General features: G+C 48.7%; 2 protein-coding genes and 2 long non-coding RNA genes across 5 annotated transcripts; 3 read left to right on the top strand and 1 right to left on the bottom strand.

Moving 5' to 3' along the window:
* Positions 1–196: 196 nt before the first annotated feature.
* LOC117836064 (uncharacterized) lies at positions 197–6,371 on the top strand. The gene is made up of 3 exons (XR_011897249.1): positions 197–535; positions 4,452–5,518; positions 5,752–6,371. It is a non-coding gene; the product is annotated as an uncharacterized lncRNA (long non-coding RNA).
* Positions 6,372–10,403: 4,032 nt separating this feature from the next.
* On the bottom strand, positions 10,404–14,698 carry LOC117839445 (trihelix transcription factor GTL1). 2 transcript variants are annotated; one of them, XM_034719782.2, is made up of 3 exons: positions 13,785–14,698; positions 11,430–13,026; positions 10,404–11,303 (listed from the first exon to the last, which is right to left on the bottom strand). In XM_034719782.2, the coding sequence occupies exons 1-3, from the start codon at positions 14,117–14,119 to the stop codon at positions 10,974–10,976; spliced, it is 2,262 nt and encodes a 753-aa protein (XP_034575673.1). In that variant the 5' UTR covers positions 14,120–14,698; the 3' UTR covers positions 10,404–10,973. The 2 variants fall into 2 exon arrangements, with proteins under 2 accessions (XP_034575673.1, XP_034575672.1); XM_034719781.2 differs by having other exon boundaries at positions 10,404–11,306; positions 13,785–14,678.
* A 5,029-nt stretch (positions 14,699–19,727) lies between these two features.
* LOC117837235 (uncharacterized) lies at positions 19,728–20,806 on the top strand. The gene is made up of 2 exons (XR_004636271.2): positions 19,728–20,438; positions 20,607–20,806. It is a non-coding gene; the product is annotated as an uncharacterized lncRNA (long non-coding RNA).
* A 3,743-nt stretch (positions 20,807–24,549) lies between these two features.
* Positions 24,550–25,827, top strand: LOC117838025 (uncharacterized). The gene has a single exon (XM_034717889.2). The coding sequence runs from the start codon at positions 24,629–24,631 to the stop codon at positions 25,226–25,228; it is 600 nt and encodes a 199-aa protein (XP_034573780.1). The 5' UTR covers positions 24,550–24,628; the 3' UTR covers positions 25,229–25,827.
* The last annotated feature ends 1,782 nt before the right edge of the window (positions 25,828–27,609 follow it).

Genomic DNA, 27,609 nt, shown 5'->3' with positions numbered 1-27,609 from the left:
GTGTAGTATAAGAACGAATTGGAATTTGGAACCAATCATGTTGCGGCCCATTAGAAAGATCTCTTCCTTCTTTTTTTACAAGGGAAATTGGCCCAACAGAGATAAAGGCCTAGTCTGTCCGAAACGACATGCATGCATGACACATGTCCCCTCACCAGCCCAGCCCAGCCCACGCCCCATCCCGGCACGCGAAGGCAGCCAGCCATTGCCAGGACTTCGTTGTAACGGCAAGCTCCGTTCTGCTGGAAGCGTAGCGAGTTGTGGGAGAGGGAGCGAGGCGATTGATCTCCATTGGAGGCGGTGAGGTTAGGGTTTAGGCGCTCTGCGGCTGCTCGCGCCTCGCGCCAACCGCAGCGGGGTGCGCCAAAGACGCGAGGCCGTGATCCACTGATCCCCTTCTCATCCTCACTGGCCCTTTCCACTGGAGCAGATTGGAATGCTTCCTCTCCGGTCGGAGGAGGCACAGAGGTGAGCAAGGGACCACCGCCGTCGATGAAGGCCGGGGATCATGGTCATCCCTGATCCGATTCTTCAGGTGAGCAAATTTAGAATTATTTTTCTTCCTCCCCCGCAATTCAGTACGACGTTCCTATTGCGTGCGGATCTGTGCTTTGGTATATTCTCCCCCATTAAATGTTTAAATTACCACAGTTTTGATTGGGATCGTCTAAATTGTTCTTGTATCGCTGCATTATGTTACAATACGTGCGTTATTATTCCCGACCGTAATGGATCATGTATGTTCCAAGTCGTCCACTATACTTCCGACGTGCATTAGCAATTTAATTCCGGTCTTGCAACAGCATAGTAGCTTCAATGCGACCTCGCCACAGTAATGCAGTTTCATATACTCATTGACATCAATAATCTCCTTTCCGTTCTATGTGTCGGTTAATGCCACTATGCTACCTACATTGTCTTGGCTGGCTTGTACAATGTTCACTGTTTTGATTTATTTTCACTCAATGCTTACGCTGCTAAAATGAATGGAGAGCTGCTTATGCATAGCTACTCGGCACATCATTGTTTACGTACTGATTTTGAGTGAAAACTGTTTGTATTTAGGATGTCATCCTTATTTCTGACAAACCTTCATTACTGTGTCACTTACATTACATATTCTTTCAGATTAAGCCCTTATTTGGCCCCTCTTGACAGTTTCAGTGACTGCTCACCACTAAGATTCTATCATGACCGCTTGATGCCAATTGCCTAAGTTGCAACCACCATAAACCCTTCTTGATGCTAGCCAGACCACTATGATCATAGCAACGCAAAGGTTGATGCCTCACAAAAATTAACTGATGTTTTTTGGGTGGTTTTCCTCAAATTTGAGCTGTGTTAATTTTAGCAGTACCGATTGACATCCACAAGTTTGATGTGCCCTTCAGTTAAAGGAATGAACAAAAACATGCAGCTCTAGCATCATATATTGAGTGAAGCTTTGCTTGAAACCTTGACTCTGATTCACTTGCTATTCAGCTGTATGTTATTGACTTATTGCTAATGCACGATTTGTTTGTTTGCAATCTGGAATCTGAATCTGAATCTGAACTTGAAAGTGAGCAAGCTCTCTAAAGCTAACCTCTTCAGAATGCTTTATGAGGTTTCCATCAAGCTCAAAATTGAGACCCTATAGAATAATGGCAGCGGTTAAGTTTTACAGTACATGTTTGGATTTAAGAGTTAAGAGAGCACAACTTTCATTGATTTTTTCTCCAAATATTTACTCCAGATTTATTTCTGATAAGAAATGAAAAATATGCCTATTGCCAGTACATTATTTGGAGTTTCCCTGGGGTTGGTAAAGTGAAATGGGTATTTAAACTTGAAGTTTTATGTATCTAGAGTTTGCTTTTTGTCACTATCTCCTTTTCTTGGTCAATACATACAGCATCGCTACTACTTTTAGTTTACCCAAATTTTATGTTCAGGATCTTAGTATCTCTCTTGGAGCTGGCACATAGTCACAACCATATATAGTTTTCTTATTGGATGTATGTATCTAGAGTTTGCTTTTTGTCACTATCTCCTTTTCTTGGTCAATACATACAGCATCGCTACTACTTTTAGTTTACCCAAATTTTATGTTCAGGATCTTAGTATCTCTCTTGGAGCTGGCACATAGTCACAACCATATATAGTTTTCTTATTGGATGACATTAGAATCTCTACTGCTTGAGCCAATATATTGGCATGTCTTGAGCTAGGGGAGCAACAATTCACTCACCTCCTTGAAATTCTTGTTACCTGGGCTCTGCAAAATGTGGAACGGGTTTGTTTGATTTTCCCATATAAGTTTTGATACTCGTTCCTCAAATTCCCTAATTGCTTGGAATGTCAAGTTGGCATTTCTTTTGAGGATTGCCAACTTGGTTTGGAGTGTCAAACAAACGCGGTACACTTGAGAAAGCATTCCAGGCTCAGCTTGCACTGAGTCTTGTCGAGATCTATGGATACATACCTATCATGTCTTGAGTTTTTCCTACTTGTATTTTCAGAACCAAGTCATATTTAGATAATTTTATTTTCCAAAGTTTGTTTTGGGTGAAGATTCTTAGATGGGCATCTGCTGAACGAAAAGCTACTTGGGCTTACATGGGAAACATGGACATATCAGTCCATCATCCATCAGACAAAATTTAGTGAGATCTCTCCGTTCTGGGCCAATACATTTGATCCGGTACTACTTTTCTTTAACATGATTTGCATTTTTTATCAAAGCTACAAGAAGGCTGGGTTTTCATATAAGAAATGACATATCAAAGGCTATTCCACTTATGTGGCCAGCAATTTCACAGAATCAAAGTTCTCACATCCTCTTACTGTGTACAATAGTGTTGCCATATTTTTATCACCCTGGGATCCTTTTCTCTGTTATAACTGTGGCATGTGACCCATTTTTGGTCTTATAATCTACTTTTGTAATTATCTAATTGAACACCTGGCCCACTTGCCCAATACTTCTGTCACATCCTTATGGGTAACATGATGACAACTTCTCAAAGTTTGCCTGACAACGAAGGATGGTACAGATGGGCATCAAAGTGAAGTGATAAATCTTGTCACTTTCATAAGAATGGGAACTCCCACCGGTATAGAATATCTTGCATTTCCATCACCCATCAGCTAACATGTTGTTCTGAGTAAAGATGTGAGATATGCTGTTCCTTGCGGATTCCCTGAAGTTTACACTGAAGTTAATCTTCTTGGAATTGTTTCATATCCTGTACTAGTTTCAGTTTCAGTTCATAGAGAAATTAATCAATTAGTGCATACATAATAAAATTATTTACTGGTTTGTGGTGGTTGCACTTCCAAGCAATCTGTTTAATTGCAGTTTCAATGTTAACTATGGGAGGAAGAGAAAAGGAGAAGGGGTTAGTTATGAGGCCATGTGCAAAAGAAGGGCACAACCACACAAGTGGGGAACAGCAGTTGGATGGGGGTAACATGGGATGGGAGCAATGTCTGTCCATGTTACTTAGTGTGTATTTCTGTATAGCTCTCAATCTTGGCTGGACTCCTCTGGCAAGGGAATAACAACCACCAACTTAATATCCCCACTTCCACTTTATCTCTTTATCCTTTTATGTTATTCCATTGGCAAAGATAACAGTGGGGCTACAGTGATGCCTTTCTTCCTTTTCATTTACAAAATTTAGAGAAATGCTACCAAGTAGGCATACAGCAGGCGCTTGAGTGTCTCTTTCATATTAAACCTAGCTGATTTACAGTTAAGGGCTTCCATGCTTATGATTGTAGGGGGGGAAATTAGTTGCATACATATTCAGTGAGTATTGTGCACTACTTTTAACTGGGTGTACATCAGAAAAAGCTGGCTGAGGATTCATGGCAACTAAAGTATAATAATTTGGTACCATTATTAAGGTGAGATAAACTTTTAGCCATGTTATGGACTGGTCATCTGTATTCTCTACTATAGTATCATAATAGTACTATTAGGTGGGCTGTAAAGGATGGAGGTTCATTTACATTTTACAAAAGGATCTATGCGTATTGGAGAAATCCTTTGCACTTTGGCCTTAGGAGAAACAGGGAATAGGTGGTCACAGCATGATTGGGTAATTATTGTGGCCTGGAAGAGGACAAACTCTTATCACTTTGGAAGGCTCTAAATGTTGTGAATAACTCTGGGCACCAGCCTATTGGTAGACTTGAGAGATCAAGTTTCATGCATCTTAGGTATCTTCATAGAATATTGGGAGGACACAGGGTGGGCATTTCTTTGTTAAGATGTGGTATTATATTACTTGTTTGGTGAGCTAGGAGCATATTTAATTTACTTCAGTGTACACAGAAACTTTACCTATTTCAGTTTAGACCACTAAGCTGTGCTCCTAAGATGGTGTCGGCTTTCTGCAGGATGTTTCTTTTTCAGTTGTATTCTTAACAAAACCTGAACAACATTTATCATTGATTTGTTGCAGGTGTAGAGTGAACTTGTCCATATAAATAATGGTAGAGACCAACGGTTACATGTGAAACATTTCAAATCCTCCTTGTCGAAGAAAATGATGGGTGTGCACATATTTTTGTAAGAAACTTTGCTTCTATCTTTTAACTGAGGCCAATTTAAATGGGTGGGATCTGGCATATTCTGTATGGAAAATAATATAGCAAGGTCCTATTGGACTGGATTAGATTATCAGGACCTCAGCGTTTGTAAGGTCCACTTGTATGGGAAACACTACTGTTACTTGAACTGCATGCCGATTCCTATAAATCCATAGGAAAGACCGAAAGAGTATTAGGTATATTAAAGGGGTCTTCGGGAAAAAAAAGGGTATATTAAAGGGGAATTCGGGAAGATATAGAGCATTACTCAGAATGCTTGCATGGCAGTAATTCTGTTTTTACATTTATATCATTAGGTTTATCAAACATGTAAAAGTAAACGGATTTCAAATACATTGACCAGCAACATTCATAGCTGTTGCTTAAGTATCCCTGTCAACAATTGGTCCTAACTCCTAACATCACTTAATAGGAACAGCAGGTCATGCTGTTAATAGTGTGCACCTAACACTTTGTAAAGGTGGAAAAGAGATTAATGCTAATGGTTGTCGTTAAATTAGGCAGGCTTCAATGGAATTGCAAATTGACAGATCAGTTTCCTTAAGATTCACCCCTCCTATCAATCTTTCTACTACTTTTTAGTTCCATCTATTGATTCCTTTTAGTCAGACCAGAGATATTTACTGGTGCGGTAATCTCTGCTCTAGTGGTCCATGATGGACAAAGCTTTCCTTGCAAGACTGTACATGTTTACTTCCTCGCTGAAACAGGACAAGAAAAGAAAGATATGTCCAGATCGGCGCTTATGATTCAGCGCTCCATCCAGCATCATGGGACCATAATAATAATGGTTCACTTGTTAGGCTGTACTGTACTGTCGACGAGCACCGAAATGGACCCCTCTGAGGCGTTTTATTCCGAAGTGAATGATCGCCACGGCTTATCTACAGCATGGGCGCCCTTGCATTCATTCTGCTTGGTACAGTCTCCCTCTCTCTTTGTGCTCCATTATAAAATGCATTATCGGTCTTCATTGCATCATATGTTTCAATTCTACAGAAACTTTCAACCATAATCTACTATTCTACTAACGTAAATTATAGTCCACTACCTTCTAGTTCTACTACAGTATTTTCTGTATTTCTTGGTACGTAACAAGCTGTGGTAATAATGGGTAGAGACATCTTTTTTTTTTTTGTACTTTTGGGGCAGGAATACATATCATTCAGCCGTATGTGCAGCCTTGCAAGCCACGCAACAGCGTGCACAAAGGCAAGCGTTTCAACGCTTGTTGGCGGCGCTGCTGTGGAAGTAGAGAGGTGGGATGACCGCACTCCAACTCCAATCCCAAAGGAGATGAAAATGGGATGAACCAGCTCATGCATGCATCATGATGTCGTTGCGACCCGGGCACCGTGTTAATCCAGACCCACTAGCTCGCCCAGGTTCGTACAATTTTACACGCTGCCGAATCAAGAGCAAGACGCGCTGCTTCGCCTCCTTCGCCTTATCATTTGCGCTGTCTGTGACCCCATCACTTTGGCATCACCTTTTCTCTCGATGGCCTTTTCCTTTACCAGTTTGTCGCCTTAGCCATGCGAGATGCCTTTCTGTCTATGCCTTTGCTCGATGCTTTAATTTACTGTTACTATTTCTTTTCCATTTCCCGTTTTTCAGCAAATTTACCTTTGTATTGCTTTTTTTTAATTTCGCCCCTTAATACGTAGCATATTTGGGCCAAAGTTGGAGGAACAATTGATTATTCGAGCAACTATTTGTAGCAATTAATTGAAGGAAACAACCTGGCAGATGGGACACTTCGATTTTTGCCATATTCTGCCCTTGCAATCAAAGGGCATCGTTTTCACTGAACCGCATGGCATTAAACGAGACGGTACCTAGGATCCACTGAATCCTTTTCTTTCTTTTGATGAAACGAAACTGAATGATAGCAATACTTGGATATATTCCATGTAGGAAGGCAAATTAATTTACCTGGAAAGATTTAGCTTCAGTAACTGTTGCCATGCCCTTAATTCTGAGAAGACCCCCAGTGAACGTACAGCAGTTAGCGTTAATGGAACAGTTGTCCTGTAGCTTTCTGAGCAGAGAAGGGCAGTAAAGCTAGCGTTTGCTTAGCACGGCTATAATGGTGATTGGTGACATGTAAACCAGGCAAGTGCAATTATACTTTGAACACGACTAGCTTAGGCCAATGCGCCTCTGGTGTGATTATGGGGCTGTCTGCTGGAGTGCCCGAAACAACATTTGTAAAACTTTTTTGTTGACAGTTTTGGGGGTTTATTGATTTGTACCTAGGTCAGGAAACCGATCGATCCGGCGAGGCCTGCGACGCGAGTCACGACAGGAGCACGTGTGACCTCGGCCTCGTACGTGCGGGCACTCCTAGCTAGCCCGTGTAGAGAGCAGAGAGCTACTAGGCCTCGCATCGCGGCACCTGCGTTTGCCTCTAGTCTCTTTATTCCCTGGCCACCTAATCAAGCCATCCATCATGGACGCCCACAAAATTAAAATGGCAACCCGACACAAGGCATTCAAGACAAATTGGATCCATGTGGCACACCTCCTCCCTCTCATGATGCGTCGCGACAACCGTACGAAATTTCCATGGATGCATCGACCGATCGATTTTCCGGAATCGAATTCAATGTTTTTGCAGTGCAGCTGGGGGTTAGTTTCACTTCATGGGTGAAGAACGGAACGGAACGGCGTACTGGTGCAGAAGCAGAAATCCTTGACTTGCGTGATTCACTTCTTTTGGCCGGCGTTTCGTACTAGAAACTTGTTCAATAGTGGTAGCGTATGGTGACGTGTGAAGCTGCACGTACGTACGCAAGACGGTACCCCCAGGGCCCCAGCTATACAAGCTAGTGGAATTCAATTCAAGACGTGTTTGAAACGCAAGGAAGAAACCACCTGTACAGTCCAGTCGGTCCTCTAGTGGAAGTGAAGAATTTCCTTGAGAATTCAGTGGAGTACTCTGATCATCAGAGGTCATAGCGGCAATACTAGCTGCATGGTTACAGTACAGTAAGGCTTGTGAAGCGTGGAGTTACCACCGTACGCGTGCAGAAAGAAGAGCATGTGTGGGTTTTAACACTGATCGCTGCTGCACGCGTCCCATCTCCATCTTGCACGAGAACGAGAGAGAGTACGTACTACGTAGGGGCAGCTAGGCAGAGCTCATCAAAAGCAGAGGCTGGATTTGGTCGGACCGGAGCATGAGCATCTCTAGCTGACTACTAGCTCACGTCGCGCTGGTCAGGTCAGGTCAGGTCTTTACTCTAGGATCGGGCTCGGCCGGTAGATCACCACACCACGCCTACCGTGCTATGCTGATAGTTGCTGATTGCTGAAACAAAAAAAATGGCATCGGATTCAGCAGCTAGCGATAGATGGGAACGCATGCATATGCATGCGCAGTGCCTCTCTGTTTTTTTCTTCTCGTCACTCGGCTATGCGTGCATGCAGATGACAGTGAAAAGTACACATTCCTAGTAGGCGAGCAAATTCCCTCTCATTATGCTTAAATCTTTGGAACATGTTAACCTATGTCATTAAGTTTAATAAATATAGCTGATAATATAGTTGGTCCACTGGATACATTTTTTTCTACAGCACTACGTACGTCTAGATACTACTACTCGTTAAAAGATACGTAAGTGGTTGACTCCACTAATACTGTAGCTGGCCTCCTCGCTGTGCTGCAACTGCAAACATCTGATGATGATCTGCCGCATCGCTGGATTCCAAAAGAAAGAAAGTGCGTCGGGGACGGTTAGCGAGCACCGATCCCACAGCTGAGCCTGAGCTAGCCATCCCTCCCATTAAAAAAACCCCACACCAGTGAGGCAGTAGTGACCTCACTTCACTCGGCCTGCACCTGCAACCGTTTATACGGATCCGGCACTGACCCGCAACTAATTTTGTAAGGCTGCCAAATCTGGCACTAACATCGAGGCACCCCCAGCATTCCTCCGCCGCTCACATGCACGTCACGCTAGCTAGCTATAGATCATCAACCTCCAGTGACACTGGTAGTTTCTTGGATACTTTTTTTTTTACCTCATGCAAATTAGAATTCATTTTAGATCTCTTGTTTGTTTCCTAATCTTGCAGCTTACTGTATTACGTTACTATACACTAACTATATATATTGGTGAAAAGGATAATTGTACAGTTGTAAATAAAAATTTTAAATCCCCACAACTGATGATTGAATGGATAGATTAAAACTACAGTTACCACTTCATCCGTTATGTAGGATCTCAGTATATGCATGCATGGCCATAGGCATGTTCACAGCATAGTAGCTTCTGCCTTTACGTTATTGTATACTGACGTTGACACGCATATATGTCCGGTCATCTTTACCTGGTCGCAGCGATCAGTCATTGAGCCACGCCAAAAAAAAAAATCACCGTCTGATTGAAAACGGATGGTAAAACACCAGCCTCCTCGATCACAATTTAAAAAAAAATATGTTGTTCTAGACTCTTCACCTATGGTCTGTACAGCAAGCGGCACAGTAACCTGCACTGCTACTGCCTACTATCTGCCAAGGGAGGAGGCCTTGTCAAAGGATAATGCATGTAGAGGGGAAAAGCTAGAGAGAAAATCAATGCTTACTTGTCACTCTGTTCATATGGAAAATGCACAAATATGCAATATTCTTTCTCTCCTTTTTAATTCTATTTGGATACTTTAAACAATTTTAGAATTTGGCAAACTTGTACGAAAGATAGATCAAGGGTAATAGTTGGGTTCAGCTCAAAACCATGAGGCAAATTTGAATGAAAATTCTCTAAATTGGACAAATTTTATGCGTTGTATGACTTTTTATGAATTCAATTTGACTCCTAAAAATGTGAGGAAATTTCAGCAATCTTCATTGCATTGGATCTGTTGCTTTGCCAAATTATCAATGCGTCATGTTCTGTATCAAATTTCAGTCTCAAATTGAAATACAAAATCCGGTAAAAAAACAATTGCTTGTATTAACTGTTTGGGATGTTTTTCCTTCTAAACAAACAATATACTGAACAATTAGCACGAAGGCCATTGCACTAACACGCATCCATTTACACCATCAGATCAGTTTGATAAAAAACAGTCCCTGAATGGGTGAATCATCAACACTAACTCAAAAAAAAAAACAAATCTACCAACAAGAAAAGTATCACCGAGATTATTTAATTGCCTAATACTACTTGCGCCCACCAGCACCATAGATAGGAACGATAGGAATGACAATCATCAACCCAACTGACAAGATGGTAAGTAAAGAAAAGGAGCTTTCTCTCGCACATCTTATATTCAGCCAAGCATATTTCCACACATCAAATCTTGAAACCGCAGTAAGAAATCAGTTTGGAATCAATTATTTGCAAGCTAAAATTCTTACACTTTTTCAATGTATCAACGCTCTCCAATCTGATTCTATATATATTTGATATTACGTATATAATCTTTTATACCCAACAACTCAGATCTAGCTAGAGGGCTATTTGATTCTAGTGTACCGATGGTTAGTTGTATATTAAAATCAAGAGCTGGAACCCAAAGAGCCCTACACGGGATCTATATAGGGGAAAAGGTATGTAGTAGTTGACGATAAACTAAACTTCACTTTGGATCCCAAGAGAATAACCTTAGTATTATAATGCAACTCCCTGTCAATCCACAAGCCACATCCTGATCTAAAGGTTAAAAGATTAAAAAGAGTGACAGGCAAATGCTCTAACTAACTGACTGGTTCGAGACAAATAAATTAATCATCAGGCCAGCTGTTTTACGTGGAGAACCTCAAGAAATTTACATTTACCAATTAAGTGTACATATAGTTTAACAGTCATCAATATAACCACAGTATATGTAATAACGAATTTATAATAAATTACATAATGGACAGTTCAGTAACTCTTCTTAATTAAAAAAAGGAAGAAAAAAGAAAGAAAGAAAGGCCCAAAAGTATACCCAAAAAAATAAAGAAATTCCCGCGGAGCACATTCTCTCTCTTTCTAGATGTCTTTGTGCTTGTACCATACCACTGTAATATGTAGCAGTAACACACAGTATCTACGCGAGACAGTCCCTTCCTCCTCCAATACCACCATCATGTATATATGTACGGTGAATCTCACGTCTTTATGCATGGCGTATGTATACGCCCATGTACTGTGTATGTGCAGCAGGATCCGATCCAGGTGAAAACGATGAACAGCTAGCCGGAATTACTTTGGAGCTCTCGGTCGATCGATCGAAAAGGGAGAGTAAAAGTTTAATTTGGTAGATGAAGTTGTCATGCATGCATGGTGTCCACTTTTACCTGTGCAAGGAGGACACGTACAGCACGTTTGTACGCTGCTTTCGTATGTGTGTGTGTGTGTGTCTGTGTGTGTGTGTGTATGCAGCTAGTGATGGACCATGGTCAAGAAAGACCCACTTGCTGTTGCTGCCGGGCCTGGGCCGCCCGGCCCTGACCCGGCGCCGCCGCTCGCGTTCGGCCGGACGACGCTGCTCTGGCTCTGCTGCTGCCGCTGGAACTGGATCTCGTACTGCATCTTGCTGTTGCCGCCGCCGACGTTGCCCTCGTCGTCGTCGTCGAAGTCGTCCTCGTCATCATCGTCGTCCATGCTGCTGTCGCTGTCCACGGTGTCGTTCACGTAGCTGTCGTTCATCGACACCGGCTGCGGCCTCGGCTCCGTCGTCGCCGCCGTCTCCTTCGTGATGATGCCTTCTGGCTGCTGTAATAAGCACACGATATGTAAGCAATAATCAGCAACGATGGGTCGCCATAAGCAGTGATGAAGACATAGCTAGAACATGCAAGGCACAATGCTACTAGCTACTAGATTTTGATCGATTACCTTGTTCGTCGCGACGCCATTGCCGCCGGCGCCTTCGACGGAGAACCTGGCCGCAACACCGCCGTTGCTCGCCTGCGTTTGCATGCCCCCGGAGCTGCCGCCATTATTGTCCGAGACGCCCCTACCCGCCGCGCACCCGTTCCCGTTACCGTTGCTGCAGTCCTTGCCGCCATGCTCGGCGTGCGGCGGCGTCTGGGAGAGTGGCACCGCGGCGAGCACGGTGACACCTGCCGCCTGCTGATCCGCCGGGGGCGGAGGAGCGGCGGAGGAGGCGAGCGCCTTGCTGCGGTAGAGCGCTTCGAGCTGGTGGTAGTAGGGGCAGGTCTTGGAGTCCTCGGGGCGCTTCTTGTTGCTCTCCTTCACCTTCTTGAAGTACTTGTTGATGTTCTCCCACTTCTCCTTGCAGCGCTTGGCGCTCCGGTTGTACCCCATCCGCCGCATCCCCGCCGAGATGTCCTCCCACAGCGGGCCCTTGGGCCCCGAGTCCTGGTACCGCGCCTCCAGCTCCGTCCGCAGCTGGATCAACGCGTGCACCTCCGCCTTGGGCCACCGAGACGGCGACGGCGCGCCGCCACCGGACCCCGGCGTCTCCTGCGACTCGGCCGGCGGCGCACGGACGATCATCTCCTTGCTGCTCATCTGTAGCTGCGCCGGCGGCGGTTGCGTCTGATGCGGTTGTGGCTGCGGTTTTCCAGGCTTCGGCGACAGATGAATTGATGGCGGTTGCTGGTGCTGCGCCGGTGCCGCCGCTGGTGCAGCGGAAGCCACCGGCGTGGGCTGCAGGGGCGGCGGCGTCAGCGCGCTGATGAAGACCGGCGGCGCGACGGAGGGCATCGGGATGGTCTGGCCGGTGACCCGTTGTATGAAGGAGACGACGGCGGCGTCGCGGGACGCGGCCATGGCGCGCTCCTGGGCGAGCGCGTCCTGCTCGCGGGCGAGCCGCGCCACCTCCTGGCGCCGCCACGCCTCCTCGCGTATCATCCGGTCCTGCTCCCGCCTTTCGATGGCCTCGATGAACCGCTGCTGCATCTCCTCCTGCCGCTCCATCACCTGGCGCATCAGCCCCTCGAAGAACCGCATCATCTTGCCGCTGCCGCTGCCGCCGCCGCCGACGTCCCCGCCCTGCCGCTTCCGCTTCCCGCCGTCGCCCGTGTCCTCCGTGTCCTCCCCGTCCGAGCCCGACGAGAAGCTCACGTCACCGGGGGTCATCATGCATGCCGCGTCGCTGGCGACGGCCGCAGGCGCAGTGGTGCCGCTCATCAGCGGCGCCGGCTGAGGCACGGCGGCGACGCGAGTCGGCTGATGTTCGGCGTGCATGGCCGGCGCCATGCCGGGAGAACCCTGAAGAACGGGGAGCAGCGTGGCCGGCGGCGCCATGGCCACAGGTGTCGGCGCGAGAGACGACGGCGGCGGCGGGTGCGGCGCCGGCGAGGAAGAAGCGCCGTGGAGCGCCTCGAGCTCGGAGAAGAAGCGGTATGCCTTGCCGTCGCCGCGGCCGGCGCGGCCGTCCTTGGTGCGCTTGTAGTACTTGTCGACGTTCTCGAACTTCTCGCGGCACTTCTTGGCGCTCCGCTTGTAGCCCATGGCCTCCAGCTTCCTGCCACCACAAGATGAACCTCGTCAGGCTCATGCATGCACGTTGCCATCACGATTGCATCCATCGCCACGCACATGTAGCTCTCAAAGGAAAAGGAGGCATCTACTACTTGTAGGTAGCTCGAGCTCGGTGTAATTATTCCATCTTTTTACCACTCCACTCCATTTGGGAATTGAATTTCTAAAAAGTTACTCAATTTGGAACGCAGGAAGGAAATTGGGTGAGGAATTGGGAATTGGGATCGATGCCATCTCCGGGCCGGGCATCAGATCTGAACTATTACTTTACTATATATATCTGCATAGGAAATTATTAGCTGCAGCGTCAGTAGTGTGCTTTTGATACTCGTATCGCCGGGATGACGAAGTGACACAACACAAATAGATAAAGGTTTAGAGAAAAAGAAGAAGAAAGTGGAGGAGGAGAGCGATGTGTGTATGATTTTTAATTGGGAAATTCACTGTGCTCGTCGTGGTCGTGGGCGGTCGCCCTTGGAGGCGCAGTGGCGTGATCTGTTCCTTTGATGTGCACCACAAGATCATCGAAGAGGAAGGGAGCGACCTGCAGGCTTCCATCACATCGAAATTGACCGAATTGAGCTCGAATTCGACAGCGAGATTTCATGCAGGCGTCGCATCGGCCTGCTCGGGAGGTATTTCTTTTGTCCGCGCATCCATCCATGGAGGATTCTTCTCTTCTTATATATCACAAAAAAAAGTGGAGAATTCTCGCAAGCTAATTAAGGGAATTCTACGCACCTGGAGACTTGCTCCCAGAGGGGTCCCTTCAGCGCGGCCTCCCTGAAGGCGGCGTCCATCTCCGAGCGGATCTTGAGCAGCGCCAGCGTCTCCTGCCGCGGCCACCGGTTGCCCGACGGCCCGCCGCGCTCGCCCTCGTCGCCTCCCGCGGACATGCTGCCCTCGTGGTCGGCGAAGCTGCCGCCTCCTCCTGCGAGCTCGTCGACCTGCTGCTGCTGCTGCTGTCCCTCCGGTGGCCGGCTGCTGATGGGCGACGGAGCAGCCGCCGGCGTGGCGGCCGCCCCCACCGGCGTCCCGGCGGCAGGCGAGAATGGCAGCATGCCCGGCTGCTGCATATCGGGCTTGTGCGTGAAGGGCAGAACAGTAGTAAGCCTGCGCCTTCCCGGCGCCTCCTGGCTTGCTTCGTCCCGCTAGGCCTGTGCTAGAGCAGAATTGAGGTGCTGGGGGAGAGCGCTAGGGGAAGCTGCCATGAGCGCGCATGAAGCTACGGCGAGTGGTGGAGGTGCGAGAGAGAAATTAAAGCTGGAGCACAGCAGACAGCACAAACTGGAAAGAAGGGTGTGAGAAAAAGGGGAAAGAAAAGGGAGGAGGCGAGAGGATGGAGAAGAAGAAGAAGGGAGCTAAGGCTAGGATTGGGGGTGGCGGCAGTACAAGGCTGGGCTGGCTGGGAAGAGAGAGAGATGCTGCTGGCTGCTGCCGAAAGGAGAGGGGGGAGAGAGAGAGGGGGGTGTACTAGTACTGTAGTGGTAGCAGTAGGGCTAGCAGCACTAAATATAATAGGGGCGGTGAGGATCGGAGGACCGGTGAGCATGGGCATCCCCACATCATCAGCGGCGGTGCTCATCGATCCATCTATCTATCCAGGTTGAGGTCACCACACAGACTAGCTACTTGGAGATCGATGATTGAGAAGATGATGCGAGAAAGAGAGAGCTAGCGGGAGGGAGGAAGCGGTGATACAACAAACGAGATTGCTGCGCTGGAAATAGACTCTATCCATCCCACAGTAAAATGCAAAGACCTAGAAGAAAACTACCATAGATTTCTACCTCAAAGCAAGGTCTATGCTATGATTGGCTATTGCATGCGATGGGTCGTACTGATTATCAGGTTCGAACTGGTAGGCAATCCAGTGAAAAATAGTTACCGCGCGCGTATACTGTGCTGGAACTAGGGGAGAGTAGAGTAGCTAGAGGAGGGAGGAAAGAAAAAAAGGGAGGAGCAGAGCATGAACAAGAGTGAAAACAAGAGGAGGGGGGCAGACTGCCACAGGTGGTTTGTCGCTGCCAGCCCCTGATGCAGCTCAGCTCTGCTCTGCGAGGACGGTCGAATCCATCCATCCTAGCACACCCAGCAGGGCCCCGCCGAGATGTACATGCGGCCGCAACAACTCTGACAAAAATGTTTTGCAACCTATACATTCACTGTAAATTCACAAGCCAAGAATGTACAGCAGCTGTACGTACGTGGTAGATCGATCGGCCCCCGGCCCAGACAAGGCCACACTACAACAGCTGTGCGCTGGGCCCCGCAGCGTAGCGAGAAGAAGGTGGCGCGCAACGTGCATGCCCCCACCGGGAGCGGGAGGGGGCCATGCCTCGCTAACCCCACCCAGCAAATCCACACGCCCATTCCGCCCTGCGTGCGTTAGGACAAAGCCCCACCGCTACGTAGGCTAACTGGCTCCTCCGAGTTTACACGCAGCATGGGAAAGTTAGGCAGCAGTGTGGTGGATGACTGGATTTTCGTAAGGTTTTTAATGAATTCTACGTCTATTGTTGTCTCAAAAATAAATCTAAATTCTATACAAAATCCGTGCTGAGTGATGCGTGTACGACTGTACATGTCATGAAGCAATATATAATATAATTAAATATACAAATTAACACAAGATGAGTGTAGGCCAACATATGATGTGGTGTAGGATATTTGGATCATAACTATGCGCCTAACAGTCAGATCAGCGATGTGGTTGGCGATGCAACTCCAGCTAACTAATTCCCTGCTTCCCTAAATGGAAATAATAATTAAGACGACCGAATGAGCTGCAATTGGATGATTTTTTTTCTTTCTCAGACAGAGCTAGGAAGCATAATAAAGAGATGACGCCTAGGCAAAGTAGTTGAGATATGCATGCCTGCAGCTAGCAGAGCGAGACTCAATACGAGAAGGAAGATGCATTGAACCATCATGTCATGGCCTTGAGGAAATAGTGCAGTAAAGGTTACGGCAACGAAATAAAATGCACATGCACTTGTCCACACTTAGGCGCCGTGTGCCCGGGAATAAAAACCCCCCTGTACTTTTTACCAGGACAACTTAACTAGATCGATGCTGCATGCGTGTTCTCCTGATCGACCGATCATCACTTGATTAACGGACCTCGTGCGGTAACGCCGTATAAATCAGCTGGGTAACTTATCAATTTGACACTGCCTACACTAGCAATGCAAGTTGTGTATTAATTAATTATATATATGTATATGCATGTATGTATAAGCAGGGTATATATATAAAGAGAATATATATATATATTTATATAGTGTCATTCCCAGGTGGCAGCATCGATCCAATCAGCTTCGTCCATGTTCTGCATGCTGCGATAATGATTGGTGGTGTGCTAGCAGGGCTGAGAGGGATGTAGCACCGTCCCACTCCGCCCCGGGGGCTCACAACGAGAACAAAGCACACGCACTATCTGCTAGCTGCATGCTGCTATGAGCATGCATGCATGCATCAAAGTTGAGACAGGTCGAATAGTGCCGGCCTTAGCATATATTTTTCCCACGAATCCAAGAAATTAGGCGCATTATAAATACATGTTTGATCGAGTACAGCTAGTATATATATTACAATTATACATATCTGCTTCTCTTTTCACTTTTCTGCGCACATGGCATGGTTTTTGTGTTTCTGGCAGCTGGATTTAATTTGCATCTACGATCAGATCGATTGCTGCTAGCTTTAGCTATAGCTACGAGATACTACTATATGGTAGGTAGCGTGTGTATGCAAATGGGGTAGTATTTTAGGACCGGGTGTGTGGGATCATGTGAGCGCTTAGGTGAAACAGTCTGGCCGGCCTCATCACTGCCTGCGCAGGTTGCATAGCCGTCGCAGCATGATGCGTATGCATGATGGTTAATTAGTTGCTCTATATCAGCTGCTAACGCCAGCAGGATTAACTGCCGGGCGGCCAGGCTTACTTGATTCGATGATCAGATCTCTCTCTCTCTCTCTCTCTCTCTCTCTCTCTCTCTCTCTCTCTCTCTCTCTCTCTCTCTCTCTCTCTCTCTAAAAAATGAGCTATATATAGAGTACACTAGCTTACATATGCTTGCAGCTGGATGCATGCATGCGGCTTTTTTAAACTTGGTTTATCCGATGATGATGATGATGATGATGGTGTGTGTGTGTGTGTGTGTGCGCGCGCGCGCGCGCGCGCAACGACGACGACGAGAGACACTATGGATGGTGACGAAACTTTCCCGTGTTCCTACGGCACGTAAATGCGCGAATGCATGCCGGTGTTCCGGTAGCCCCCCATCAGTATAGCCGGTGTTCCGGTTGGTGTGGCGAAGAGCGACCGAAATCCACCGCATACGGGCTGTACGTGTGGGCCTTGCATGCCTCGCTGCTATACACGCTACTAGCTGGCTGGGTCACAATGCATGCACGCGGGTAGAAGCAGAAAAGGCCTCGCCGATCGATCACGGCCGTCCGCCGGCACAGGCAGTAAGAACATTTGGTTTAATTTGATTTGGTACACCGCCGACCGCCGTGCATCACACGGTATGCACGCAGAGGCTGCTCGCTCGCTGCAGCAGGGGACGGATCGGGCGACAGCTTGCTCAGAGCAAGTACGAGAGCGCAGAGCCGTACGAGCTAGCTGCACGCGGACGTGGTCCTCCTATAAAGGGAAACGCCCGGGCCGGCCATTCAACTACACCCTCCTACACAAAGATGAAGCAGCAGGCAGGGGAGGGGGGCAGGGGGCCTCCACCTCCAGTGATTGCCTGAGGTACCTGCTTGCTTGGGGCTCCGACGACGGCGGCGACGGACGGACAGCGATTGCCTTAACGCAGCGCAGCCAAGTTCGTTGATCGTGAATTAAGCCTGTGGATTCATTATTCTAGAACGTAACGGACGCCCTGCGCATATGATAAGCTTCTTCGGTACCGGATCGTAATCATGCTGGCGTTCAATTCGGTAAGCGTGTCACGGCCGGAGCAGTTAGTTGCTTCGGGACGTACCACTAGTAGATAGTAGTACGGTCTCACTGGACTTCCAATCCCGGAGCAGTCTGGTTTTCTTTCAGAAAAAAAGAAGAAGAAGAAGAGTTATTAGTCAGTCCACGAATGTACATGATGAGAACTGACACCACCCGCTCAACTGCCAGACCACATGTCAACTGCACATTTTGACATCCCTTAAAGCCGAGCTCGGCCTGGGAAACCGACTCAATCCGGCCTGCTGCAGCCCAAACAGCACCAATGATGGATTCAAAGTCCAGTCCAGCACACGAACCCGCCCTCTCGGCCGGTTGGCCCATTCAATTCTTCTCTCAGGCTCTCCCTCCCTTCGCGGCAGCCCAGCCAGGTACGGAGACGGCACGTGCGGCCCACTGGCTGATATGACGCCCGGGCCCATTCATGATTGTACTCCCTAGTAGTAGTTTGCTGCTCTTAAAAAAAAGTAGTAGTTTGTTTAGTTTTCCTAAAAAAAATAGTTTGTTTACTCCCCAAGGACCAACAGCTGAATATGTCGTTTTTTATTTCCAATCCGTCTTGATTTGGCAAAGACATTGAAAGGTTAAGAGAGTTAGACTCAGCTTATAAGCGAAATCAGACTTAACACGACCAATCAAAGGCATCTTACCACCACTCGACAATATCCTACGAATGAGAATGGTAGAGTCAAACATAAGCCATCATATCTAAAGTTGTCGTTTCTATTGTCGAACTCACTCATACCGTTACGACTTACGTTACTACCAGAAGGAGCATGCTCTCCAACTCCACCCAACATATCTTTGTATTGTCGCACTCACGCATACCGTTACTACTAACAACACTACCGCGAGAAAGAATATCACCGTTACTATAACGAAAAGGTAGAGCACCTACCATATTTGCTAAAAAATATCACTGTTACTAGGCCTTGTTTGGATACGGGGTGCTAAACTTTAGCACTTCACTTTTAGCACCCTTTTAGCACTTGTTATCCAAACAGGTGTGCTAAAAGTGGTGTGCAAAAATTTAGCACACCCTTTTTCATTAGCACATCCGAGGGGTGCTAAAGGGTGATAATAGTGGTAAAAGTGGTCCTCCTCTCCACTTTTTCCCACCATTGCCCCCCCCCCCTCTCCTCCGCTGCAATTTAAGAGGAGTAAATGAGGAGTAATGTTGTCATTTCCCATCAAATGTGCTAAACTTTAGCACAGTATCCAAACAGCCTTAAATGCTAAACTTTAGCACTTACAGTATCTAAACTTGGTCGTGCTGTGCATCAGCTATGTTGCAGCTCCGACTCCACCTTAACATGATCATGGTACCATGTAAAGCATGAAGCAGCTCCAAGAAAAGAGCAATTTCAATGCAAGTTTGGGACTTCGGAGTGTAGCCGTTGCGACACAGCACCTACCGTGCTCTCTCCTGTGTTTTTGAACGTGATACGGCACCTACTTTTAATTGAAGCGGAACAGTAAACACATGACGAACGAGGCACCTACCCGCCGTCGTCGTCTACTCCTACGGGAGAGGATAGGAGGCGAGACCAAGCGCAAGCCGTCAAGGCGAGCACAGGGTTCAACATCTCGAGGCACGCACCGCTCCTCCACCCGCCGCTGTCTCTAGGGTTTTCACGTCGCGGAGGAGGGGAGGGAGGCCGTCCAGATCGCGACGGACGCCTGGGATGCGCCCCTCGGCCGCGACGCCTGCCATGGCCGCATGGGACAGGCACAGCTGCCGCCGCCTGGCCGCCCCGTCGTCTCTAGTGTTTATGGCCCTTAAATGCGCCCTGCCGTTTTCTCCATGTGATGGCGCTGTGGCCGTTTCGTTTGGCCATTACTGCTGCTGGCGTGGTCATGGTGAACACGGTGGGCGCCCACCACCAGACTGGGTATCAAATCAATGCGTGGCCCACATGTCAGCCGGCGGCCAGCTTGTTTGTTGGTGGTTGAGGCACAAGGGCCAAGGCATGGCTCACGTCCTAGTTACCTGGTTGTTCAAAATTGTAGGCGACTCGACTGCTAATCATTCAAGCCATCATGACCTCATCACACACTCACAAGCACAAGTCAGAGAGACCTGGGGTCCCGGTGGGGTGGGCACTGGCCAGGACTATACATAAGGGACCCTGGGGTGCTCCTTGCTCACCGTCTTCTTTGCCTTCCAGTTCCATGAGAGATAGAGAAAGAGATGAGCACGGCCGGAGAGGAAGAAGCTAGGAAGCTATTGCTCTGTGTGGAATGTTGTCTGGTTCTAGGCCTTGAGAGGGGACATGCATGGTCATGCCTCGTCTTGTTTGGGCCCTCGGACCAGGCTTCATTCCCCTCAGAGGTACCTTCCAGCCATGGGTGAATCTGGCGCTGTTCTCGATCGATCCCTGCAGGAGAAGGCCGCCCGGAAGGGATGGGATAGCCGGATAGGGAAGGTTGGTGCAATGATTCCTTCGATCTTTCTTTTCAGGTTTTTGGGATCTTGTGCTAGCGCAGGAGAGCGAGGAAGAGATTGGTGCAATGATGCGACCTCTGACTCTTGATTCATCGATCCCTTCTCTCTTCTCTGGTCTCACGCGTGTGTACTGTGACTGTTTTGCTAGGTAAATACGTCTCTCAAGGAAGGAAAACAAGTCTAGTCCACCGCAGATCCGCTATTTTTTAATTTAAAAGCCTGCACATCCATGATATACTATCATTTTCCTTGTTTTTTTAATTAAAGCATTTCTTTTCGTGTTCTTCAGGTCCACATCCGACCTTAGATCAGCAAACATACGTAATCATAGATAATTCTTAGTTTTGAGTCGAGTTGGTTCATCTGTATAGTACGACTCTATGAAGTATAGTAATCGATAAAAAAATTAAACGAGAAATGGAGAGATATACAAATCGATCAGACGACAATATACCTTGGGACATGCATGCCATCCGATGTACCGCCAGCTAGAGAGCGCGGTGGAATCATTTTTCTTCTTCTTTGGAACGAAAGGAGTGACCGCTATAGTTCCTGGAGCTCTGGAAGCAATAGGTGAGAAAAGTCCGGCGATCCGGCATGCACATGAGCCAGCATGCCATGCCACTCACATGAGTTACAACTTACAACAACTAAATATGGCTGTTTTCACATGGCGTATGTCTTCTGAACAAGTAGCGACGAAAAAATATCCTACCCTTTTTTCTTTTATGGGTAATTTTCTATTGCTATAACCAAGAAGCATTATTTTTTTAAAAAAAATATCTCACCCAGCTTTTCACTCTCTCGCTCCGACCAAGAAGCGACAAAAAAAATCTCTCCTGAACTTCCCTTTTTTGGTAACTTCTCTCGTTCCTACGAAGAAATGACAAACTTCTCTCTCTCAGATTAAGAAGCGGCCGGGGTGGTCGGCATCGCGCCGAAGCGCCTGCGGCGGCGTGCAGCGCGTTCTGTGTTCCGAGCTTTTGTGTTTTGGGCTCTTTCTTGTACAGCGCGCGTCGTTCTGGGCTGTAGCAGGTTGTCCGGGCTCTGCTGGGCCATTGGAGGAGGAGCTGGCTGGCTGGCTGGATTTGAGGAGGCCCATCCATCCCGCTGCCGAAAGAGTTTGCATTCGGGGCTGGGCGGCCGGCGGCAGAAGAGCAACGGCACAGTGAACGTGGGTCGCAAACGGGCACGGACCACTTGTACTTGCACAGCAACAAAACTTGTGTCACACAGTAGCGGTGAACACGACGTTGACGCGACGCACCTGTAAAAGGCAGGTTGCCCTTGACGGCCTCCGTCCAGGCCGCACGAGTTGCTGCACTAGACGGGCCCGCCGTGCCTGCCACATTGCTCCGTCTCCAGCGCTGGTCATTTTGATCGTGTTGTTAGTAGCACCAGCCGTACGTGTAATTGGAGGTGGGTCACTAACCTAGTGCACTGTCTCTGTCTCACGCTCGCTGACTAGCCTGCAGTGGTCGGCTGTTAATCCTCCTTGGCCCACCGTGCCCGATCGAGTGCCTTGGCCTTGGTAATGACACTCTTCATACTTGGCTGGGGTCTCTTCATTCAGTGTGTCTTGTCACGGATCTCCTCGTCCAGTGCTGCCTCTGAATCCTCCCATCGAAAAGCCTAGTGTAATTGTACACCAGATTGTTACCAGTCATTTTCCAAAAAACAGTAGCAGGTTAAGGAAAAAGGATGGAGTTGCAGTCCGCTAGTGCCAGTAGGGGCAGCGTTCCTGAATCCTGAGCGCATCGTCCGTACCACACCGCACGCCTCCCAGTCTCCCAGAGAAGGCAAGAGCACTGTTGGCGACTCGTGACTACTACTGGTGAATGGTGATGACTGATGAGGGCCGAGGGCGCGCCCAGGTTGGCAGTGGCAGCAGCATGTGGCAGTGCCGTGCGTGCACAAAACTCTCCTAGTCCTAGCCCGTTCCTATCTTTCCGTTCCCGTGTCGGACAACGGAGCCTGCAGCAGGCAGCATCGCTTGCTGCTTCTGCAGCTTGCAAGCTTCGCATTCACCAAAGTGACCATACGCGCGCGCTCTAACGAGCACATCACCATCGTCCCATCGACTAGCATAGCATGCAATGCAAGCTTGGCATTCACCAAAGTGACCATGCTGACTGTACCGGGCGGGCCTTGCATTCAATCAATCATGCAACGCCAACGCCGTTCGTTTCGTTGAGGTCGGCAGACCGAGTCCCGAGCCTTTGCCACTGCCAGTGACGACTGACGACGCACACTGCGCTGCTTTCCCAAAAGAGGTGGATCCAGCGGCCGTGTCCTGGCCTGGGTGGCCCGCCGACTTGCCCAGCGAGACCGAGACGGGAGGGATCGGATCGACGTGAGATGCGATGGCGCCATGCGCAGCTGCACTGTGACTCTGTGAGTGATGGATCCACGGGTGGTGGCCGCCCACTCCACAGTGCCCGCGGTCGGCCTGTCATCCGTGGGGGTTGGTGCCGTGGCCGCGCTCGCATCGCATCGCATCGATCACACCCAAATCTGCTGCCGTCGTCCCGTTCCGCTGTCCAAACGCCACCAGCCACCGCCCACACAATCATTCACACTCACAGGCATCATTTCACTTCTTCGCCGTGTGCCGTAGTGACCGAGTCCATCTGTACGTGGCAGTTACATTCTCGTGATGAGCTCCGGCCAAAACCCAAAGGTGCTTCTACTTGGACCTACCTAGTCACATAGCCTGGTACTAGCTACTACTCTCTCGTTTTAATTTTTAAGGTTCATAAATATTACCTAGATGCATAATAATATTTATGAAACGACCTGTAATTTGGAATGGAGAGAGTAGCTAGGAAGATCAATCACGCCTACTTCCTCGGATCAAGGTGGCATTTTTCATGCCTGGTGTGGAAAGTCTCGACGGGTAAAGGAAGAAGAGATGAAAAGAACGCCACATGCACTGCACCTACCGTTTAGTACCAAGATGCATGTTTTGGAACGTTCCATGGGCCACTACTTTCACCATCGCCACAATTAATTTTCTTCTAGCGTAGTGTGCCACCACGGCCTGTCTGCTAGCTGCACCTACTAGCAGTGCTGTATTAACCTCAACAAAGAGAAGCTCACGAGCAACCAGCGCGTCACCGTCGTCAAACTAATAAGTTACCACCAATTTCCATATGTGTTCACTGGATCAGTGTGGTCAACTCGAGATAGACGTACCATGTTAAAAAAGTCCTCCGCCCAAAATCACAGTGGAAAAATCTGCAAAATCAACCCACCTAACAAAAAAAAAATCGACGAGCACCTAACCAAGTTTTCATTCATTCTACTAAAATTGAGATCTGATCTTTGTAGCACAGATAAAGGTGCCACGACACAGCTCCTTGGCCTATGCAACGGTTCTCATGGGAAAATACTTCGTGCACAGTTACTAAAGATGTACTCCCTATCCCACAAAAATTGTTCGTTTAGCCTTCAAAACTTGTCCCACAAAGAGTGTCCATATAACTTTAAGACAATACAACAAAGGCTCTCATAATACCTTCTAACCCAGTTAATGAATCGATCATTTACTCCCATCATCGATGCCCGAGCCAGACTCGCTAAATAAGGAAAGCTAATAGGTCCGACAATTACTGCAAGCGTGTGTGCATAATTAATTCTACTCAGTAATCCATCCGATTAAGAAGATACTTTAGATTTTTAGCATTGCTACTATATTGTTTAAATTTTTTTCTAAATGAAACGTCTTTGTGGGACAGAGGGAGTATAAAAAAAGTCAGCGTATCATTTTGCAATTGGATCCCGTTACCAGCGCCTTTGGCAGCTTCCCATGTTGCAGTTCAAGTGTGAGCTAGTAACAAAAAATTGAACTCGTCACGGGGAAATCGCAACGCTCATCACCCAGATACAAAAAATCCGCACAGGAATCCCACTGCATCTACCTGGAGATTCCCTGGACCCTCTCCTCAAGCGGGGCCCGCTCGATGGCAGATGACACGTCATCGCCGTCCTTCGCCCACTCACTCTCCTTGGTCTCCTCTTCCAGCCCTCCAACCCGGCCGGCACTATATATAACCAAAACCAAAGCCAGCATCCAAACCCAACACAATCACTCGGGCGCAGCCGCCCGCACAGCCTCAACAGCACGAGGTGAGGGAGGAGCTCAAGGGATCGGCGGTCTGCTGCGCGCCAATGGCGATGCCGAGGGCGCCGGGCGCGGGGTCGCTCCGGTTTCTCGGCCTCCTGAAGCAGCCGGAGTCGGGCCCTGACGCGCCGCCGTTCGAGCTCGACGAGCGCGACGTCGTGTGGCCGTCTGGCGGCGGCCAGGACGGGTGGGCTGCCCCGCCGGTGCCCGACGCGCAGCCGCCGCCGCCCCGCGCGAGGCGTCGCGCGCACACGGTGCCGCAGAGCTTCGGGCTGTCGTCCCTCCTTGCCGAGGGCGGCGGCGGCGGCGGCAACCAGCGGGCGGGTGTGGCCGTTCCCGTGAGGGCGGTGGCGCCGGGAGCAGGCGCCGCCGCGCCGAGGCAGTCGGCGCCGGTGAGGGTGCCGGTGTGGCCGGGGAAGGCGGGGGCGTCGCGCCGCTCGGAGGACGGGCGGGGCGGCGGCAGGAAGGCCGCGGACGAGTCGGACGACGAGGAGGGGGAGGAGATGGTGCCGCCGCACGTGGTGGCGGCGCGGCGCCACGCGCGGTCGTCGTCGGTGCTGGAGGGCGCCGGGCGGACGCTCAAGGGGCGCGACCTCCGCCGCGTCCGCAACGCCGTGCTCCGGCAGACCGGGTTCCTGGACCTCTGAACAAGCCAAACCATCAGCAGCAAGCAGATCTCTTCAGCTCCTGCCATTTCAGGCCCGCCTCCTCTAGTTTGCACACCTGAATTGAATTCAATACATTCAATCTGATTGGTTTGAGAACCCCGCCTCTTGTTCTGCACAACGCCTCAAAATTTCACCTGAATTCAGCACATTCACCAGGATGTTGACTGCATATCAAATGGCCTAGCTAGATCTTCGCAACCATGAGAACAGCAACAAGAAGCATCATCATCATCTCAAAACTCGTTTTTTTTCTAAGCACAAGTGCACAACCGTCGCGATCACAATCGATGTTCCTGATTGCCAGCATGTCCATTAACCGCTGTTGGATGCTGTAGTCTATGACCAAGTTGGGATCGTCTGGCCCTAAAGAAAGCCGTGATTTTGACACGGGCAATATAAATACGAAGCATCAACCATCCTAGAAAACTAGAATATAGCAGCATCTGCAGAGCTGGGTGGTTGTTTCACACCAGCATGATGCAACGTAGATTGTACCCACTCGCCCAATCGGCCATTGTTTTTGGCCCTGAACATGGGCGTAACATGGACGCCAATAGGCCCGTCAGGTATTCCAATCATTCTTCTATTGCATTCCTCATTTCCTCTTCTTCCTCCTCTGCTCGGCCGGCGGCTCATCAGCTTGTGGTGGTGGGGTTGGTGGCGCACGTACAGCGAGCCTCCATTATTCTACTCGTCGCCAGTGGCGGCGTGACGGCTGGGCCTGGGCGCCTTCAGAAATCGGCGATCCCAAGTTCAGATCCCTATGCCGTGATTGTCCTCTTGTCTTCCACAGGCTCCAGATTCAGGGTATGCAATTCTTTTTTTCTTTTCTTTTCATGTTCTTGTGTGTCAGTGTGTGCCATCGTGTGCGCCAGCCGTCCTTTTTGCCTCTCGTCGTTTGGTCCAGTCCGGGCTGTCCCTGTCATGGCTCGTGGACTCGTGAGTGGGACGGATGGGTTAATCTGCCTGTCGTGTTCCTCTTGGATCACTGATGATTGGGGGGTTACCATTTTACCAGCCCGTGTTAATCGGTTTCTGTGTGAAGCTCTGGTTGGCCGTGGATGAGTCAATGCCACGGCTGATGGACATGGGAGGGTAATATATTGTATTGTTGTTACGACGTTTGTACTGCGGCCATGGTAATCCTTTTCCTGCTTGGATTGGGATTACGGCGATGGAGAGGAGTGTTTATTACTTTATTGCATTGCATTTTGGACAGTGACGTGTCTAGAAAATGGCAGAGCGCGATTCTTTATCAGAGAAAAGAGAGGCTTTGCCATCTGAATCAAAAACAAAAGCGATGTGCGTAGCATGATAGCAACCGCATTGTCTGTAGCCTGCGCATATCCTGATATATGATATCCCTTGGTTTCTCAGATTTCTAGAACTCTGCATCCTGCTGACATGCATCAATGCATGGGCGTGGCACACGACCCGAAACTCATCGGAATGTTTTTTTACAAAGTTTAGTAGATAAGTCCAATGTCGAGTTATCCTAAATTAGGATGGTACTTGCGTCACGTATGCACGAAGCGGCATGTGTGTGCACCTTTTCTGTCAGACTGGGCTTTCAGCTTTGTCTGATAAAAACCGAGTTTTGTGGCAATCGACAAGAACGGTTTGCAGCTAGGCTCCCTTTATTCCCTTCTATCTCTATGCTATGTAGTAGCGGCTAGGATTTGGACAGCCGCGTCCGATCAGATCGACGATGCTAGCTCTCACTCGGGTAGGCTCGATCTGCCAAGATATAACCAAAGTGACTTTGGAACGATGCGGTGGTGAATTCTATTTGGTCGTTCTCCTCCTCTATCCTCCTAAAAAAAAAAATTCAACGCCCAGCTCAAAATGTTTTGTGCTGACCCTCTGCTGAACCTAATGTTTTGATGAGCTTGACAGAAGCTCCTAATGAATGAAAGTGGTGGAGATCATCTCCCCCGGTTCCCCTAGAATGTTTCAACAGAGCAAGACGTCCCTCTAATTCTGTCTTAGACGAATACAAGCGGATTGAAGTGAAATATGAGGGATTTAAGAGGAAATTAGTTTATTTTAAATTCAATCTTCTTAATTCCCTTCCAATTCTCTTCTACCCAAACAAAGCTCTCAAAGATACCTGATCCTGTTGCAAGATAGTGCTGCTGTTGCTTTTGCTGCTGCCGGAGTAGCTTTTAAGAGTTTCTGTTGGGCTCGTCAGAAGAGCACTCAGCCCTGCAATAAGGCCCAGCCCGCAGAAGCCCACAAAAACCACAAATCGCGGAACAGATGGCCCAAGGGCTCTGGTGAATCTGAAGCCCGTCATCGAGTGTGCAGGCAACGGTCCGGTGCGCTCGACTCCCAACGGTCGTCAATATCAGCAGTTCGAA

This window comes from Setaria viridis, chromosome 9, assembly GCF_005286985.2.
Source record: "Setaria viridis chromosome 9, Setaria_viridis_v4.0, whole genome shotgun sequence".
Classification (NCBI taxonomy): Eukaryota; Viridiplantae; Streptophyta; class Magnoliopsida; order Poales; family Poaceae; genus Setaria; species Setaria viridis.
This window is presented reverse-complemented; position numbering and strand designations above follow the sequence as displayed.

Coding starts and splice junctions, on each gene's coding strand:
- LOC117839445 (XM_034719781.2), bottom strand. CDS start 14,119: ATGCAGCAGCCGGGCATGCTGCCATTCTCGCCTGCCGCCGGGACGCCG. Junction 13,027..13,784: donor CTCTGGGAGCAAGTCTCCAG/GTGCGTAGAATT, acceptor TTGTGGTGGCAG/GAAGCTGGAGGCCATGGGCT. Junction 11,307..11,429: donor ATGGCGTCGCGACGAACAAG/GTAATCGATCAA, acceptor TGCTTATTACAG/CAGCCAGAAGGCATCATCAC.
- LOC117838025 (XM_034717889.2), top strand. CDS start 24,629: ATGGCGATGCCGAGGGCGCCGGGCGCGGGGTCGCTCCGGTTTCTCGGC.